General features: G+C 35.3%; 1 protein-coding gene across 2 annotated transcripts in view; it reads left to right on the top strand.

The window, feature by feature from the left end:
• Positions 1-14,501, top strand: part of Katnal1 (katanin catalytic subunit A1 like 1) — a 78,908-nt gene that overhangs the window by 23,712 nt on the left and 40,695 nt on the right. For both annotated transcript variants that reach the window (XM_026388375.2, XM_026388374.2), the window contains exon 4: positions 8,275-8,440. In XM_026388375.2, the coding sequence (XP_026244160.1) occupies positions 8,275-8,440 (166 nt within the window). The remainder of the gene's footprint in view (positions 1-8,274; positions 8,441-14,501) is intronic.

Raw genomic sequence — 14,501 nt, 5'->3', positions numbered from 1 at the left:
CAATTTAATTATTGGAGGCATCCTGCAAGTTCACTTTTCTGTGAACTGTTTTTCCCTTTGTAAAGTGTATATCTTATGAGATTGCTTTGTAAAACTCTTTTGAAGTCTTAGGAAGAAAACTACTGTATCATTGACCTATCCAACATGTATTTCATAAATATCATCATATGCTAGACATTGTCTTTGGCCCTGAAGGTGCAGCAAATAAAAAGCCTATAGCCCTTGGCCTTGAGAAACTGATAAAATAAGCATCTTAGAAAGCTTGATGTCTTATAAGTACTGTGCCAGGAGATACTGTTCACATATAGTGGGAGGAAGAAAGACATGGTTTCTGCCCTTTTTAGCATTTCATCTTGGCTGAGAGCCATTGCTGAGGTAGAATGGACTGGATTTGGTCATTAATAAGATATAACGAAGTGGAGAAAAATTGGAACAGATAATTAAATTTAGACCAAGCTGTTGAATAGGAATTAGAAATGAGAACCAGTCTTTGAGAGAGATTGGGATTAGTAGTATTTAGGAATTGACAGCAACTAAGGCTGAGGTAGAAATTTTAAGGTCAATCTTTTTTTTTTTTAGTTGTAGTTGGATACAATACCTTTATTTTTATGTGGTGCTGAGGATCGAACCCAGGGTTTTGCGCACGCTAGGCAAGTGCTCTACTGCTGAGCCACATCCCCAGCCCTAACGTCAATCTTTATGTGATGGATTAGGTTATTTGTCTAATACTGTTCGTAGGTTGAAGTTATAGTAATTTTCTTAACATTCTGGAGTCATATTATTTTCTAAAATTCTGATTCTAAATTATGGGATGGACTCTGTTTTTGACTTGAGTAGAATATAGGTAACAGGGTTGTCTAACCAGAGTAATAATTAACATTAATCGTTCTTATTCTGCTAATGAACTCTTTCATGGCTTATTTCTTATTTAATTTTCACAACCACCCTGTACAATAGGCAATATTGTTAACACCATATGTTTTAGAAGAAACTAAATGTTTTAAAGTCTCAGGTTACTTTATCAAATGCTGCATGTAGGTCAAATAGGATAAGGACAGAGATTGGATTGGATTTAGCAGCAGGAGCTCACTGGTGATCATCTTCAGAGCATAGTTTGGTAGAGTGGTAGAAAATAACAGAGGTGTCTAGAGAGTGGGAAGAGAGGAACTGAAGACAAATTCTTTTAGTGAGTCTTGCTGAAGAGAGAAAGAAATTGAGTGGTAGTTGGGGAAGATAGGAGTCAAGTTTTATTATTTAGAAAAGAGAGGAATAACAGAATTTTTATATGCTGTGGTACAGAGGGGAAAATAGAAGATACGTGGGCAAAATGCACAACTTCAGAAGCAGTCTTTGAGTAGACTAGGTGGGTCTAGTGCACATGTAGAGGGAGCGCGAGAGCAGCTGGCTCAGTCACAGCAGGGCAGGCAGTTGGTGCAGAGCGGTGGGCAGATATGGAGGTGACAGCTTGTGCAAGTTCTTTTGTGATCATTTCACTGGGGAAGGCAAAAGCAAACAAGACCATCTGAGGGTGAGCACAGAGGGAACAGGGTCTGAATTGTAATTGGAAGTGTTCTAGGGTGAAAGGACATTCACTTTGGCCTTTTAATTTTATTTTTAAAGTATTTCTTTTATGTAAGTACACTCTAGGGAGCATTTTTCTTACGTTATAGAACTCAGTAGTCACTCATTTGAAATTTTTTTTTTTTGAGAATTTATTTATTTATTTATTTATTTATTTTAGTTCTCGGCGGACACAACATCTTTGTATGTGGTGCTGAGGATCGAACCCGGGCCGCACGCATGCCAGGCGAGCGCGCAGCCGATTGAGCCACATCCCCAGCCCTCATTTGAAATTTATGTTTTGGAATTCTAAGTATTTATTACAACAAGTACCTAAAAACTTGGTATTTCTATCTTTTTTTTATGTTACAGAAAAGGCAACTGAAAGATAGAAATTGTAATCATTAGAGATAAACTAAGGAGTGGGAACAAGATAGTGGTAAGTCAGAATGAAGCCATAACACATTATTTTTACATTGTTCTTGGAAAAATCTTAGCCTTGCTGCACTTTAGCCACTGTCATTTCCCCTTTTGTTCCTTTGGCAAATTGCTATACACTGTAGAGTCTACATCTATTTCCTTTCCCCCTTAGTTACTAGAAATCGTGGATCTTCAGTTATTGTAGCACAGGGACTGACTCTTGAAGATATTGAATAACTTCATAATTCAATAATGGAATGCCTTTTCTTAGAACTTAACTCCTTTTCACCTTTGTAACATTTAATGTTTACCATCTCTTCTCCTTCTTGGTTTCTGTGGCATTACATTATTTGCTTTCCCCTTTTCTGAATGTGACCTCTGTAATTCCTTCCTTTTTAATTCTTTCTGTGTCCAGTTCAGCCTAACACCCCTGGCATTTCTTACATGGGGGCATCATGAATGTAGAGACTGGTGGGAAGAAGGGCTTTGCCTGCAGGAGCTCATGTTCTAGGAAAGCTGTTTCCTTTGCACAGATCCTGATAAATAACCAGCTATAAGGGTTGTCATTCTAGCTTTGCCCCTTAGTGTCCGTGAGGATGAGCCTTTCAGCCTCTTCCTCATTTTCCTGCTCTGTCAATTGGGATCAGTTATGACAGTTACCTCACAGGGTTAATGTGAGAATTAAATGATTTAATGCAAGTGAAGTATAAATAACAGCCTGGCACATAGGATGTGTCAGGAAAGGTTTGCAGGTTTCATTACACACTCCCATCCCATGCGATTGTTCACATTTCATCCAGAGTCTTATCTTGACCACTCTGTTTAAAATATTTACCCTTTCACTCGTCACTCCTCTGTTCCTTATTCTCTATTATATTTCTGCATAGCACTTACTGCTATCTGATAGTAAATTGTATGTGTTTTTGATTGTAAGACATAAAAAGTTGGGGCCTTAGATTTGCCCACTGCTCTATCCCCAGCTCCAAGAACAATGTCTGGCACAGTGTAGGCATTCAGTAACTATTTGTTGAAAGAATGAGTGAATAAAATGCTTATTTAGATTTATCCACATTTTTACCAATTGTTTTGTTTTCCATTCCTTGCACTTTACTTTTTCTGGATTCAGTTTCATCTTTGCCTATTCTTCAGTTTCATATAAATGGAATCCTACAGTACATTTTCTGTGTCTGCTTACTTTCTTTCAGCATTACCTGAAAATTCCATCCATGTTGTTGCATTCATTGCTGTGTAGTATTCTACCACATAAATCTACTAGTTTATCTATTCCATTGAGGATTTTTTTTCAGTTATAATTAAGGCTGCTATGAATATGAGCATTGTGTCCATATAATGAAGACTTAATTCTTCAAGGTATACACTAAGCAGTGAAGCTGCTGAGTCATAAGTATATTAAAGATTAGTTTTATTAAATAGAGTCTTCCAAAGTGGTAATACTGCCAGTTTTCCCATTTTAGTCATTTGGGTAGGGATGTAGTGGCATCTCATCGTGAGCTGCCTTTCTGAAAGGACTACAGATATTAAGCATCTTTTCATCTGTTTTCAGCCTTGTATATATATTTTATTTTGTAAAATGGCTGTTCCAGTCTTTTGTCCATGCTTTCAAAATCATATTCTTTTTTACTAATTTACCGATTATTGTTAAGACAATCATTTGTGTATTACAATTACCTTCCTCAGTATGTGGTTCACTTTTTGACACATTTTCATGGTATCTTTCAATAATTACTTAAGTCTACCTTATCAATATTTTATCTTAATTCTTTTAATAAATCTTTGCCTACCCCCAAATTATGATGATACCCTCCCATGTTTTATTCTAGGACTTTATTTTATTATTTCCTATATTTTAAGTACTGATCTTTTTATCAAGTTAATGTTTCTTATAAGGTGTAAGATAGAGGAGGTTGAAGGAAGATTTTCCCCAAAAATGGGTATTTTAATTAACCCAGAAGCATTTACTGACAAAACCCACCTTTCCCTACTGAACTGTAGTGGTGCCTTCTTTGCAAATCAAGTGACTTCACCAAATTCAATCTTTAGTGATAAATCCTGGTTCTAAAAAGCATTTAAGAAATGTTTAACTGTTTGCTATCGGAAAATTAAAAACAATATCATGCTGAAGTCTGTTTAGAACATTATTTATTAATTCTTTCAACAAATATTTGAACTCTTGCCAAATGCAAAGCACCCTGCTACACTACATAAAAGGCTGCATTAGGTTAACTCTTCCCTCATCATCTCAAGCAAATCAATCATATTCAGGAATATAATAAGTACTACAAATTTGTTTCTTATCTTTGTATTACCTATGGGAAGAGTTGTGTTTTCCTTTTTATTTAATTCCAAAATTACATAGATTAACATAATAGCAAAGTAAGATTGTTCTTCTTTTCTAAAAGTTAGCTTTAAGTAATGTGAATTAAAGTTCTTGGACAAAAATCCTCCTGTTCCAAATTATTTACTCAAATGCCAGGATTCTAACAATGATGGACAAATAGATGTAACCAAGGAGTTTAAAATCATCACCAAACAGAAAGGGGAAGTGGAATGCTCAGTAGCTCTAAGAAGGAAGGAACCTTTGTGTCTTGGAGAAAGTTGTAACAGTAGAGCAGACCCTGTTTCTTAGCATGGTATGGGATGCAAGGCCCCTTGGAAGAGGTCTCTCTTCCTTAGACTTCTTGGAATGTCTACCATCAGACAATCCTATTTCTGTTGCCTGATATTTTATGGAGATTTGCCAGGTTCAGATCCAGGAGGTTTAGTTTTTTTAGATGTATAATCTGAGCCCTTATTTGCCTGCGTATACTAAAACTTATAGCAACCCTACAATTTCATTTCTTAGGTACTCAAATATTTAACTAGTGTTATAATTCATATTTAACATTTTATTAACTTCTGAGTAGAAAAATCACAATTATGTAAGATATAAAGAATCACAAGGTAATACATTATGACGTACCTACCATTAAATTTAAGGTAAAGAACTTTACGGTATGACCTTTGAAGTCATGTGTGCTTCTCCACATCCTGTTCCCTTCCCTCTATTTCAGAGAGGGATATCAACTACTGTTCTGAATTTAGAGTCTTATCTTTCCCTTAACCTCACTTTATATTTTGACTACATATGTTGGTACCACCAAGCCGTATCTTATTTTGCTTGGACTCTTATTGTCTGTGTGCTTTGAACTTGTTTTTTCACTCAACATTATGGTTGTGAGATTCATCTGTCATTATTTGAGTAGCTATATTTACGTTTACTTGTCTAGTGTGACCTATTATGAATATGTAATTTACCTATTCTGATAATGGATATTTGGATTATTTTCAGGTGTTTATTACAAGCAGTATTGATAAAAACATGTATAACATTGATGAGAAAAAGGAAATACTGTATTTCAGAGGAAATCAGGCACATGCGCACAAGAGAGAATATGGTATATTTCTTATTCCTATAGGGAGATCACAAGTAGGAGGAGTGAGCACAGAGTGGACATTTTTGTCTTCATCTATAGATCTAAATAGTTATTAGATCAGTTATTCTCTGTATTTGAAATGCTGTAGGCTATTATAGTGTCAGTCTTTTTGACCATTAGGACAGAGGTCAGTGATGCTGTGTAACCCTAATAAAGTGTCTTTCTAAAGAGATACTTAGCAAAAGAAGCCTTGAGAGTTTTATTGTTTACACAGCCTGGAAGCTGTCACTGAGTCCTTAAAGTGAAGCATGACATTGTGCAGTGATGCGCTAATGGACAAAGAAGTACAGAACAGAATCAAGGATGTCCTTTGGGAAGTTGTCAGAGTCTGTTACAAATGTAATATCAAACTGCAGTGAGATGGAACTGAAGACTTCCAAAGCACAGGCACACTTCCTGTGAGACATGGGACTTGACACAAATGGAACATCTGGCTACTTGAGCAGATTCATTCAGACCATTTATGAGCCCATCAGAATATTGAGCGGCAGGACAAGGTCAGCAATAGCAAATACTTGGCAGCCTATGTGCCAGCTCTGAAATAATTTGAAATAATTCTACTACATAGCCTTCCTGAGCTAGATGTGTACACAAAATGGTCTGTGGTAGAGCTCCTACATGACTATTAAATAACAAGTTGCAGGGGGGAAAGCATAAGCTAAGGTAGAAGGACTGTCTCGAGATTGACCCTAAGCAGTGAGGCCTAACAGGCAGACCTAGCAGCTGCAGAGCATTGTGCTGTGTGGCTGTAAGGGCTGGCCTTGCTGTTGATGAGCAGAGAGGCTTTTGGCTGGCTGGCTGTTGAGTCTACAAAGCAGGACCACAAACAGTGACAGATGTTTAAATAGTAGGCATAGCTGCTAACAAAAGGGCAAACTTGACATGTGTCCTGGTTGGTTGAGGTTGTTGGTCTCATAATACTGACTTTGGTTGTACTCATGAATATGATTCAGGAAAGATGTTATGCACACACACATATATAAATAAAAGCAAAGTTGTACTCCTACTTTCTACCTCTTCACAATAGAAAAAAAAATAGGTTAAAAACAAGCAACCAAAAAAAAAAAAAAAAAAAAAAAACAAAACCAAAAAACCCCAGTGGTTGCATTGAAGTACTGGAAATAGAGCAGTTTATCATTATTAGTCTTGAATTCTTTATCAAGTCTAATTGCATTTTTATTTTATTGACAGAATGCTGAAAAGACTTTTAATAATGTCCTAAGAACCAATGATGTAATAATACTTTAAGTTTCAAAGTGCCTTATATCCATTTTTTTTTTTTTTTAGAGAGTGAGAGAGGAGAGAGAGAGAGAATTTTTAATATTTATTTTTTAGTTCTCGGCGGACACAACATCTTTGTTGGTATGTGGTGCTGAGGATCGAACCCGGGCCGCACGCATGCCAGGCGAGCGCGCTACCACTGAGCCACATCTCCAGCCCCCTTATATCCATTTTAGTATGCATTATTTTCTAGTTCCTTTCCAGTAATTTTTTTTTTACAAGATTGCTTATTTATTTTCATTTCTTATAGGCTGTTTTCTACCTAATGGGCATTCAATAAATATTTAACTGGACTAAACCCCAGGGAGTAAGATGTCAGGTTATGGTAACCTAATTGTATCTATAAGGGAGACACTGTTTTTCACCATCCATTTTTATCTTTGCAGTTTCAGGTTGTAGTATAATTCCAACAGTCTGAATATACTATATTTAGATTGGCAACACATTGGCCCTTTTTTAACTTTTTTGCACCAAAATGTTTTGCACTAAGTTTACCACCTTTACAACTTTTCATCCATTTTTCTATCTTGTTGGATTTGTACAGTTATAGACTACGTCAACTTTACTGACACTAGGAATTAAACTCACTGATGAGTTAGGTGAATTAAAAACATGAGGGTGAGAAAGGAATAATAGGTATGATACAGGGACAAATAAGCAACACCTAGAAGGGATCTGAAGTGCTACATGAGCACAGCCATCAAGAGAAACAAGGAAGGAATACTGAAGAGACTGGTCAAGGAAGAAGAACTAAGATTAGACACAAAACGATAAAGGTCCCTCACCCAAGATACAGAGATTACTAAATACTGGCTGAGAAACCTCAGATCTTTACTGTGTGAAGGAGACAAGTTTCACATTGTAAGAAACAAAGTATGCTATTCTGTGTGCACACACTTGTGTTTATCATGATTCTTAATCACATTTGGAGGCAGTATAACTTAAATGATCCTGTGATTTTGGACACTTTAAAGCATGAATAATATTTTTACAAAGAGATTACTTTGTTTATAAGAAAATTTCATTGTTAAGTCCTGTCATTTGTAATTTGATGAGTGAAATGTTGAATTTTTCAGTACAGAAGCAGAGAAAAACATCTTGGTTGTTAAAAAAAAATTTGTAAACTATGCAAATAGTTATTTTGAACTCTTAAAGAATAGCTTTTAATGCTTTTAAAAAAGTTACCTATTATTGGTTTAGGATAGCAATGAGTAAAGTAATTGGTCTTCCATTATGCTATTATTTATTACAGGGGGTAGTCTGTGTTGCCCTCTATTGGTGATTAATAGCTACTTTTGGCAAAGTGCTACCTTATGTATCATTTATATGTATGTAATAATTCTATCGAATAATGTGCTTTAAAAAATAAAAATTGAAAACCAGCCTAGTAGTCATGGTCATGAGTTGGAAATACGAGATTTTGGGCTTTCTTGATTTAACAGTTTTATTTACTAAGGTAGTATTAAAATACTTTTGTCCTTGATTAATTTTTATTTTTTACTTTTTTTTTTTTTGTCAGAGCTCCACCTCAAATCAGGCGTCCCAATCGAGAAGTAAGACCTCTGAGGAAAGAAATGGCAGGAGTAGGAGCCCGGGGACCTGTAGGCCGAGCACATCCCATATCAAAGAGTGAGAAACCTACAAGTAGGGACAAGGATTGTAGAGCAAGAGGGAGAGATGACAAGGCAAGACTGTCTCTTTGTAATTCACTCACTTGAAACCCATGACTTTGGTGGTATTACGGTTTTTATTGGCTTTTCAGGGTCCATGGTTTTAATGTGAAAGAGTTAAAAGAAGAGTCTGATTCAAAACCTGAGTGATCTTTATATTTTGAAGGCCATGCTGCAATGTAAAAAACCTCAGAGAGCAAACATGGACACCATACAAGTATTTAGTAAAATAGATACTTTGTAGCAGTATTTCAAATCGTTTGGACACTTTAAAAACAGTATTTTAACAAATATTTGGAATGAAAATGAATAATAAATGAAAACATAGTTGTAGCAGAAAGACTTATAAGAAAGTAGATTCACAGAATGAAATGAGGGATATGATTTACTACTGCTAAAAATAAAAAAATTTATTTAGCCGAAATTGTAAAGTGCAATAAGGCTTGTTTTCTTTAATGAGAAAACTTCCATTGGACTCAAAATAGACCAGCTTCCTAAGCATTAGGAATGTTGAGACTGACAGAATAAAACTGGTGTTTTCTGGGTATTTCTACTCAAGAGAGAGTCGAAGACATATTTGCCTCTCTACCTTATGAAGATACTGAAAATGGATTATATATTTTGGCTGTTTGTGATTTGTTGAAATAAATTTTCATAAACAGTAGGTGAATCCATCTCAGGTCCTTTTTGGAATTAATGATGATACCAATAAATTATTTCCTGCTAAGAAATTGAGCTGGTTTCCCCCCATTATTAAAAGCCATACAAATGGATCTTGAAAATATGTATGTTAAATATCATCTTTGTTTTTTTCTTTGTTTCTCATTTTTGTTCAGCTAACCTTAGTTTGCATTTTAGAGAATAAAAGTAGGGATTGAAGTCCAACCCTCACTCTGATATTAGCTTTTAGGTAAACTTTTAGAACAAGATAATGAACTTTGTCTTTAATTTCATGTAGTATAAGAGAAGAACTGTGGCCATGGTTTATTGGATGCTTCTATTGCTAGGCACCATTCAGAGTGATTACATAATAATACATGCAACAGTTTCAAGAAGTAGGTATCTTATTATTGCTATTTTACAGATGAGAAAACTGTGGTATATAGCACTAAAGTAACTTGCCAGGAGTGAAAAATGAAGCCTAGAAGAATGGAATTTGTAAAGTCACATATCTTTGTATTCCCCCCCTCCCATATTATGTAGTATTCTTACATACCAAACTAGATTGTTAAAATCTGAATTAGATTTGAAAAAAATAATCTAGAATAAGTAAATGTTGATTTTTAAATGTGTTAATGATGCTGAAGCCGAGAACAAAACAACCAAGCAGCATTTGAATATCCAATACCTTTTTGTCTGGAGGTTATAAGATAGTCTTTCATTTATGGTGTTTTCAAATAATTTTCTAAATATTAGCTTTTTTTAAAATTGACATTTAGGTACTCAGAATGTCACTGTAAAGTAAGCCATTTATTAAAAAAAGAGAGAGAAACCTTCCACTTGTTCAGAAATAAAGGATTTTCTGAGTCACTAAAAATAAAAGGAACTAAACAAACTCATGGAAACTTCCTTAGAATTTGAAAGTTTATTTGTTTGGTTCTGATTATCATAACCCTCAAATATTCATTAGAATACTGCAGTTCCTGAAACTAACTGAATTCTATGATAGGGTTTGAAGCTGTTAGGTAAAACTGATAAATATCCTATTCCATTGAGAGGTGATTTGAAAGTGAATATTGGAAGCATCCTTTATAGTCTCTATCCCTATACCCCACCTTGGTCAGCTTCATTTTAAAATCAGCATAAATAAATAACTAAACTGAATTTTCTAGTTTATTTATTTATGTAAATATATAAAAATTTAGTTGTATCAACATATTTTTGTATTCTAGCTTATGATCTAAAGTGCATTTATTGTGTTAAGTCATGGTCAGAATTTTGAAAGCTGCTGCTGTACTCTCACAACTCACTTTATTGATATAAAAAAGTAAGGATAAGAGAAATTACATATCTTGCCCAAGGTTCTTTGTGTATTTGAATTTTTAGTGTAGTAACAAATTTACTTGTCCTTGAGGACTCTCGTGCACAAGTACACATTTACACGCGAGTTTGTTATAAATCTGATAGAAAAGTTGTGTAGCACATAATTTATAAACAGTAAACTACCTTATATTTTTATTGTAAATTTCATAGAGCCAGTGGACTCTCACAGAATGCTTTTTTGCTGATTTGGCCCAATTTTCATATCTGTACCTGACCTGCATTTGCATTTGATGGGGAAATGTACTGCTGAAATGAATGTTGGTGGATAATGTGTTTTTATTAGTAAGATGGTAATTAAACAATAAAAATATGCTGGAATTCACTTATTCATCAGTGACTTGAGCAGCTTTGATAATTTGGATAATTTACACATATGGAAGAATTTTTTTGTGTGCTATTTATAATGTAACAACAATTGAAATGACACACTTTTAGTTTAATTGCATTATTAAAAATTTTCTCTTCACTTCTATAGTCTAGACAATCAACAGAACAAATCAGCTCTTTTTGTAGCATATGTCCACTGTGACAGATTTCCACATGATGCCACTGAAATGATTCTAGGTGAGAATGGGTAGTCTTCTACCATACAGGGTTTCCACCATACAGATACTGTAGGTTTGAGTAACCTCCAGAGAATAGATAACGCTAAGGTCATTAGAAGAAAGGAATTTTTTTTTTTTTTTTATTGTTGGTCGTTCAAAACATTACATAGTTCTTAATACATCATATTTCACAGTTTGATTCAAGTGGGTTATGAACTCCCAATTTTACTCCGTATACAGATTGCTGTATCACATCAGTTACCCTTCCATTGATTGACATATTGCCTTTCTAGTGTCTGATGTATTCTGCTGTCTGTCTTATTCTCTACTATCCCCCCTCCCCTCCCCTCCCCTCCCCTCCCCTCCCATTTTCTCTCTCTACCCCTTCTACTGTAAATCATTTCTTCCATTTGTATTATCTTGTCTTACCCCTCCTTTCCTCTTATATGTCATTTTGTATAACCCTGAGGATCGCCTTCCATTTCCATGCGATTTCCCTTCTCACTTCCTTTCCCTCCCACCTCTCACCCCTGTTATTGTAAATCTGAAGAAAGGAATTTTGAGTATTATTTTTTTTAAAAAAACATAATACATTCTAAATTTGTGTAATTTACTTTTTACTAATGGCAGTGTTTCATAGCTGGCTCACAAAATTCCTGAAAATTTAATTATTGACTCTCACAAGTCAAAAAGAAACAGTTCCAGCATAGCATTGTTATGTAACTTGTAACTGTCCTATAATAGATGTAACCCTCAGGGTCAAGAAGTAGAACATTTGGTCCCTCAGAAGTTATGTTCATGATCTCTTCTAATTTCTGCCATTTTTTTCTTTCCCAGAGGCAACCACTCTTCTGCTTTCTAGTGCTATAGATTATCTATGCCTTATTTGAAACTTTATGTACAGTTAAACATTCTTTTGCATCTGGCTTTTTTTTTTTTTTTTTGCTAAATATATTTGTGAGAGTCTTCCATGCTGTTGCAAATACACTAATTTATTTTCATTGTTATACAATATATGTGTAATTAAATCTATTTCCTTTCTTAGTTGTACTTGGACACAGTACCTTTATTTATTTATTTTTATGTGGTGCTGAGGATCGAACCCAGGGCCTTGCATGTGCTAGGCGAGTGCCCTACCGCTGAGCCCCAGCCCCAGCCCAGTTAAAACTATTTCTTGTCAATGGATATTTGAATTGCTTTTAGTTTGGAACTGTTATGAATAATGCTACCTGAGATCATTATATTCATCTCCTTTGAGGTGTGTGTGTGTGTGTGTGTTTTTCTGGAGAGTATATCCCTAGGAGTGGAATTGTTGGGTTATAGGATTTCTATGAATTAAACTTTAGTATATAATACCAAGTACCTTGGCAAAGTAGTGATCTAGTTTCCATTCTTACCTGTGGAGAATGATGCTACCCATGCTTGCCAGCATTTAATGTTGCCAGTCTTTTTTAGGTGTAATCGTATTACTTGTGATTTTACCAGCATGTTTACTGTGTATTGCGCATTTGCCTTGTAACTTATGAGATTGAAAACCCTTTCATATGCTTATTAACCATTTGTATTTTCAGTGACTTGGTCCTAAGAAATATTCTGGCCTTTGGGTAGTAAATCACAGCACAAATTTTTTTAAATATTATGGCAGCTAATTTATAACATTATAAATTATAATTATAACATTATTATGTTATAATAAAGTAGTTTTTTTGTTTGTTTGTTTGTTTGTTTTTTGTACCAGGGACTGAATTCAGGGGCACTCGACCACTGAGCCACATCCACAGCCCTGTTTTGTGTTTTATTTAGAGACAGGGTCTCACTGAGTTGCTTAGCACCTTGCTTTTGATGAGGCTGGCTTTGAACTTGCAATCCTCCTCCTCAGCCTCCTAAGCCTCGGAGACTACAGGTGTGTGCCGCTGTGCCCAGCTAGTTTTTTTTTTTTTTTTTAAATCTAAACCCTTTGATTGAACTTATGATCTGTAATTCTAACCTCATTTGTGGAAGTTGGTGTTTTTTTACAAAAACCCACACTTGGTTTTCTTTTCCAGTATGAACATCAGCTTAGTCTTTGAGAGAGGGGATGAGCTCCTCGGTCACAGGAAGGTTCATATTCAAATCTTTTAACCCCTCGTTCAAAAGACTGCTCAACATATTTTCATAGACTGAATGGTTTTGCTGTGTTCAAACCTTGCTCATTGACTCCCACTTTCAATCCCACTTACCCATTGAATCCCACTGTTCAGGGCTATTATACTAGGAGTTCATGAGCTCTGTTTCAGTGTGGTATTTCATATATAGTAAGATTAAATGTGCCTCTTAGTAGCCATATTTAAATGTTTTCTCCTTTCTTAGGATGGTTCACTCATGCTAGCTTGTCAGTGTACTACAGAAATGGTAGAATAGAGCACAAGACAACCCCCCTACTCTGGTCTATTTATAATATAGCAGCCAGGGAATTCCTTTTAAACATAGGTCAGATTATGTTCCTCTTCGGTACAAAAACTTCCATTGATTTTCTGTCTTAGACTAAAAGCCGAAGTCCATATAATGGGCTATAAGGCCCTACATGGACCGGCATCCGTTACCTCTGACCCACTTTCCCCCTCCTCTTTCTCCTTTTTGTTAGTTTCCTTGTTGTTCTTGGAACTGACCAAGCCTACTTCCACCTTGAGGCATTTATACTTGCTAATTCTGCCCCTAAATGTTTTATTACGTATTTTGCTTTTTTACATACTGTGTCCTCTAACTTGCATGTGTGCTTCATGATGGCAGGGTTTCTATGTATTTGTTCATTGATATATTCCCTGTGTCTGGCACATATTAAGTACTCATAAATATTGTTGAAAAAAAACCAGATATATTGGTAAGTATGTAGAATCCTCTGGATCTATTATTTCAACCTAAATGTGTTTTGTATTAGTTTTGCAGTGCAGTACATGACACCAGAATTATAAAGCACTGTTTTGATATATCAACCTGTTTTACTTTGCAAAATAATCTTAGGGGAGAATGCAGTTTAGCGACCCTGTCCAACTTTTCCTGGGTTTGCTGCTCACATCGGGGTAGGAGTAGCCCAGGTGTGTGCTGCAGGATGCCAGAGTGAACAAAATTCACCGATTCTGGAGCTGAATCACCTAGGTTCTAGCTGTGTGTCTTTGGACCATTTACTTATCCTCTCTATTCCTCAGTTTTCTCATCTGTAAAGTAAAAATAATAAAAGTATCGACCCTGTGGGACTTTTAGGAAGAACAAGTGAGTTAATATATGTCAAGAAGTTACAATAGTGCCTGCCACCCAGTAAGTAGTGTATGACTTTAAGCTATCAGTCTATCATGCTGAACAGATATGAAAGAGAACACGAAGTTACTTTTTTTTTTTTTGCATTTCTTTTTTTGTTAGTTGTTCAAAACATTACAAAACTCTTGACATATCATATTTCATACATTTGATTCAAGTGGGTTATGAATTCCCATTTTTACCCCATATACAGA

This window comes from Urocitellus parryii, chromosome 2 (genome assembly GCF_045843805.1).
Source record: "Urocitellus parryii isolate mUroPar1 chromosome 2, mUroPar1.hap1, whole genome shotgun sequence".
Taxonomy (NCBI): domain Eukaryota; kingdom Metazoa; phylum Chordata; class Mammalia; order Rodentia; family Sciuridae; genus Urocitellus; species Urocitellus parryii.
The sequence above is the reverse complement of the archived record's forward strand: the minus strand, read 5'-3'. Positions and strand labels throughout refer to the sequence as shown.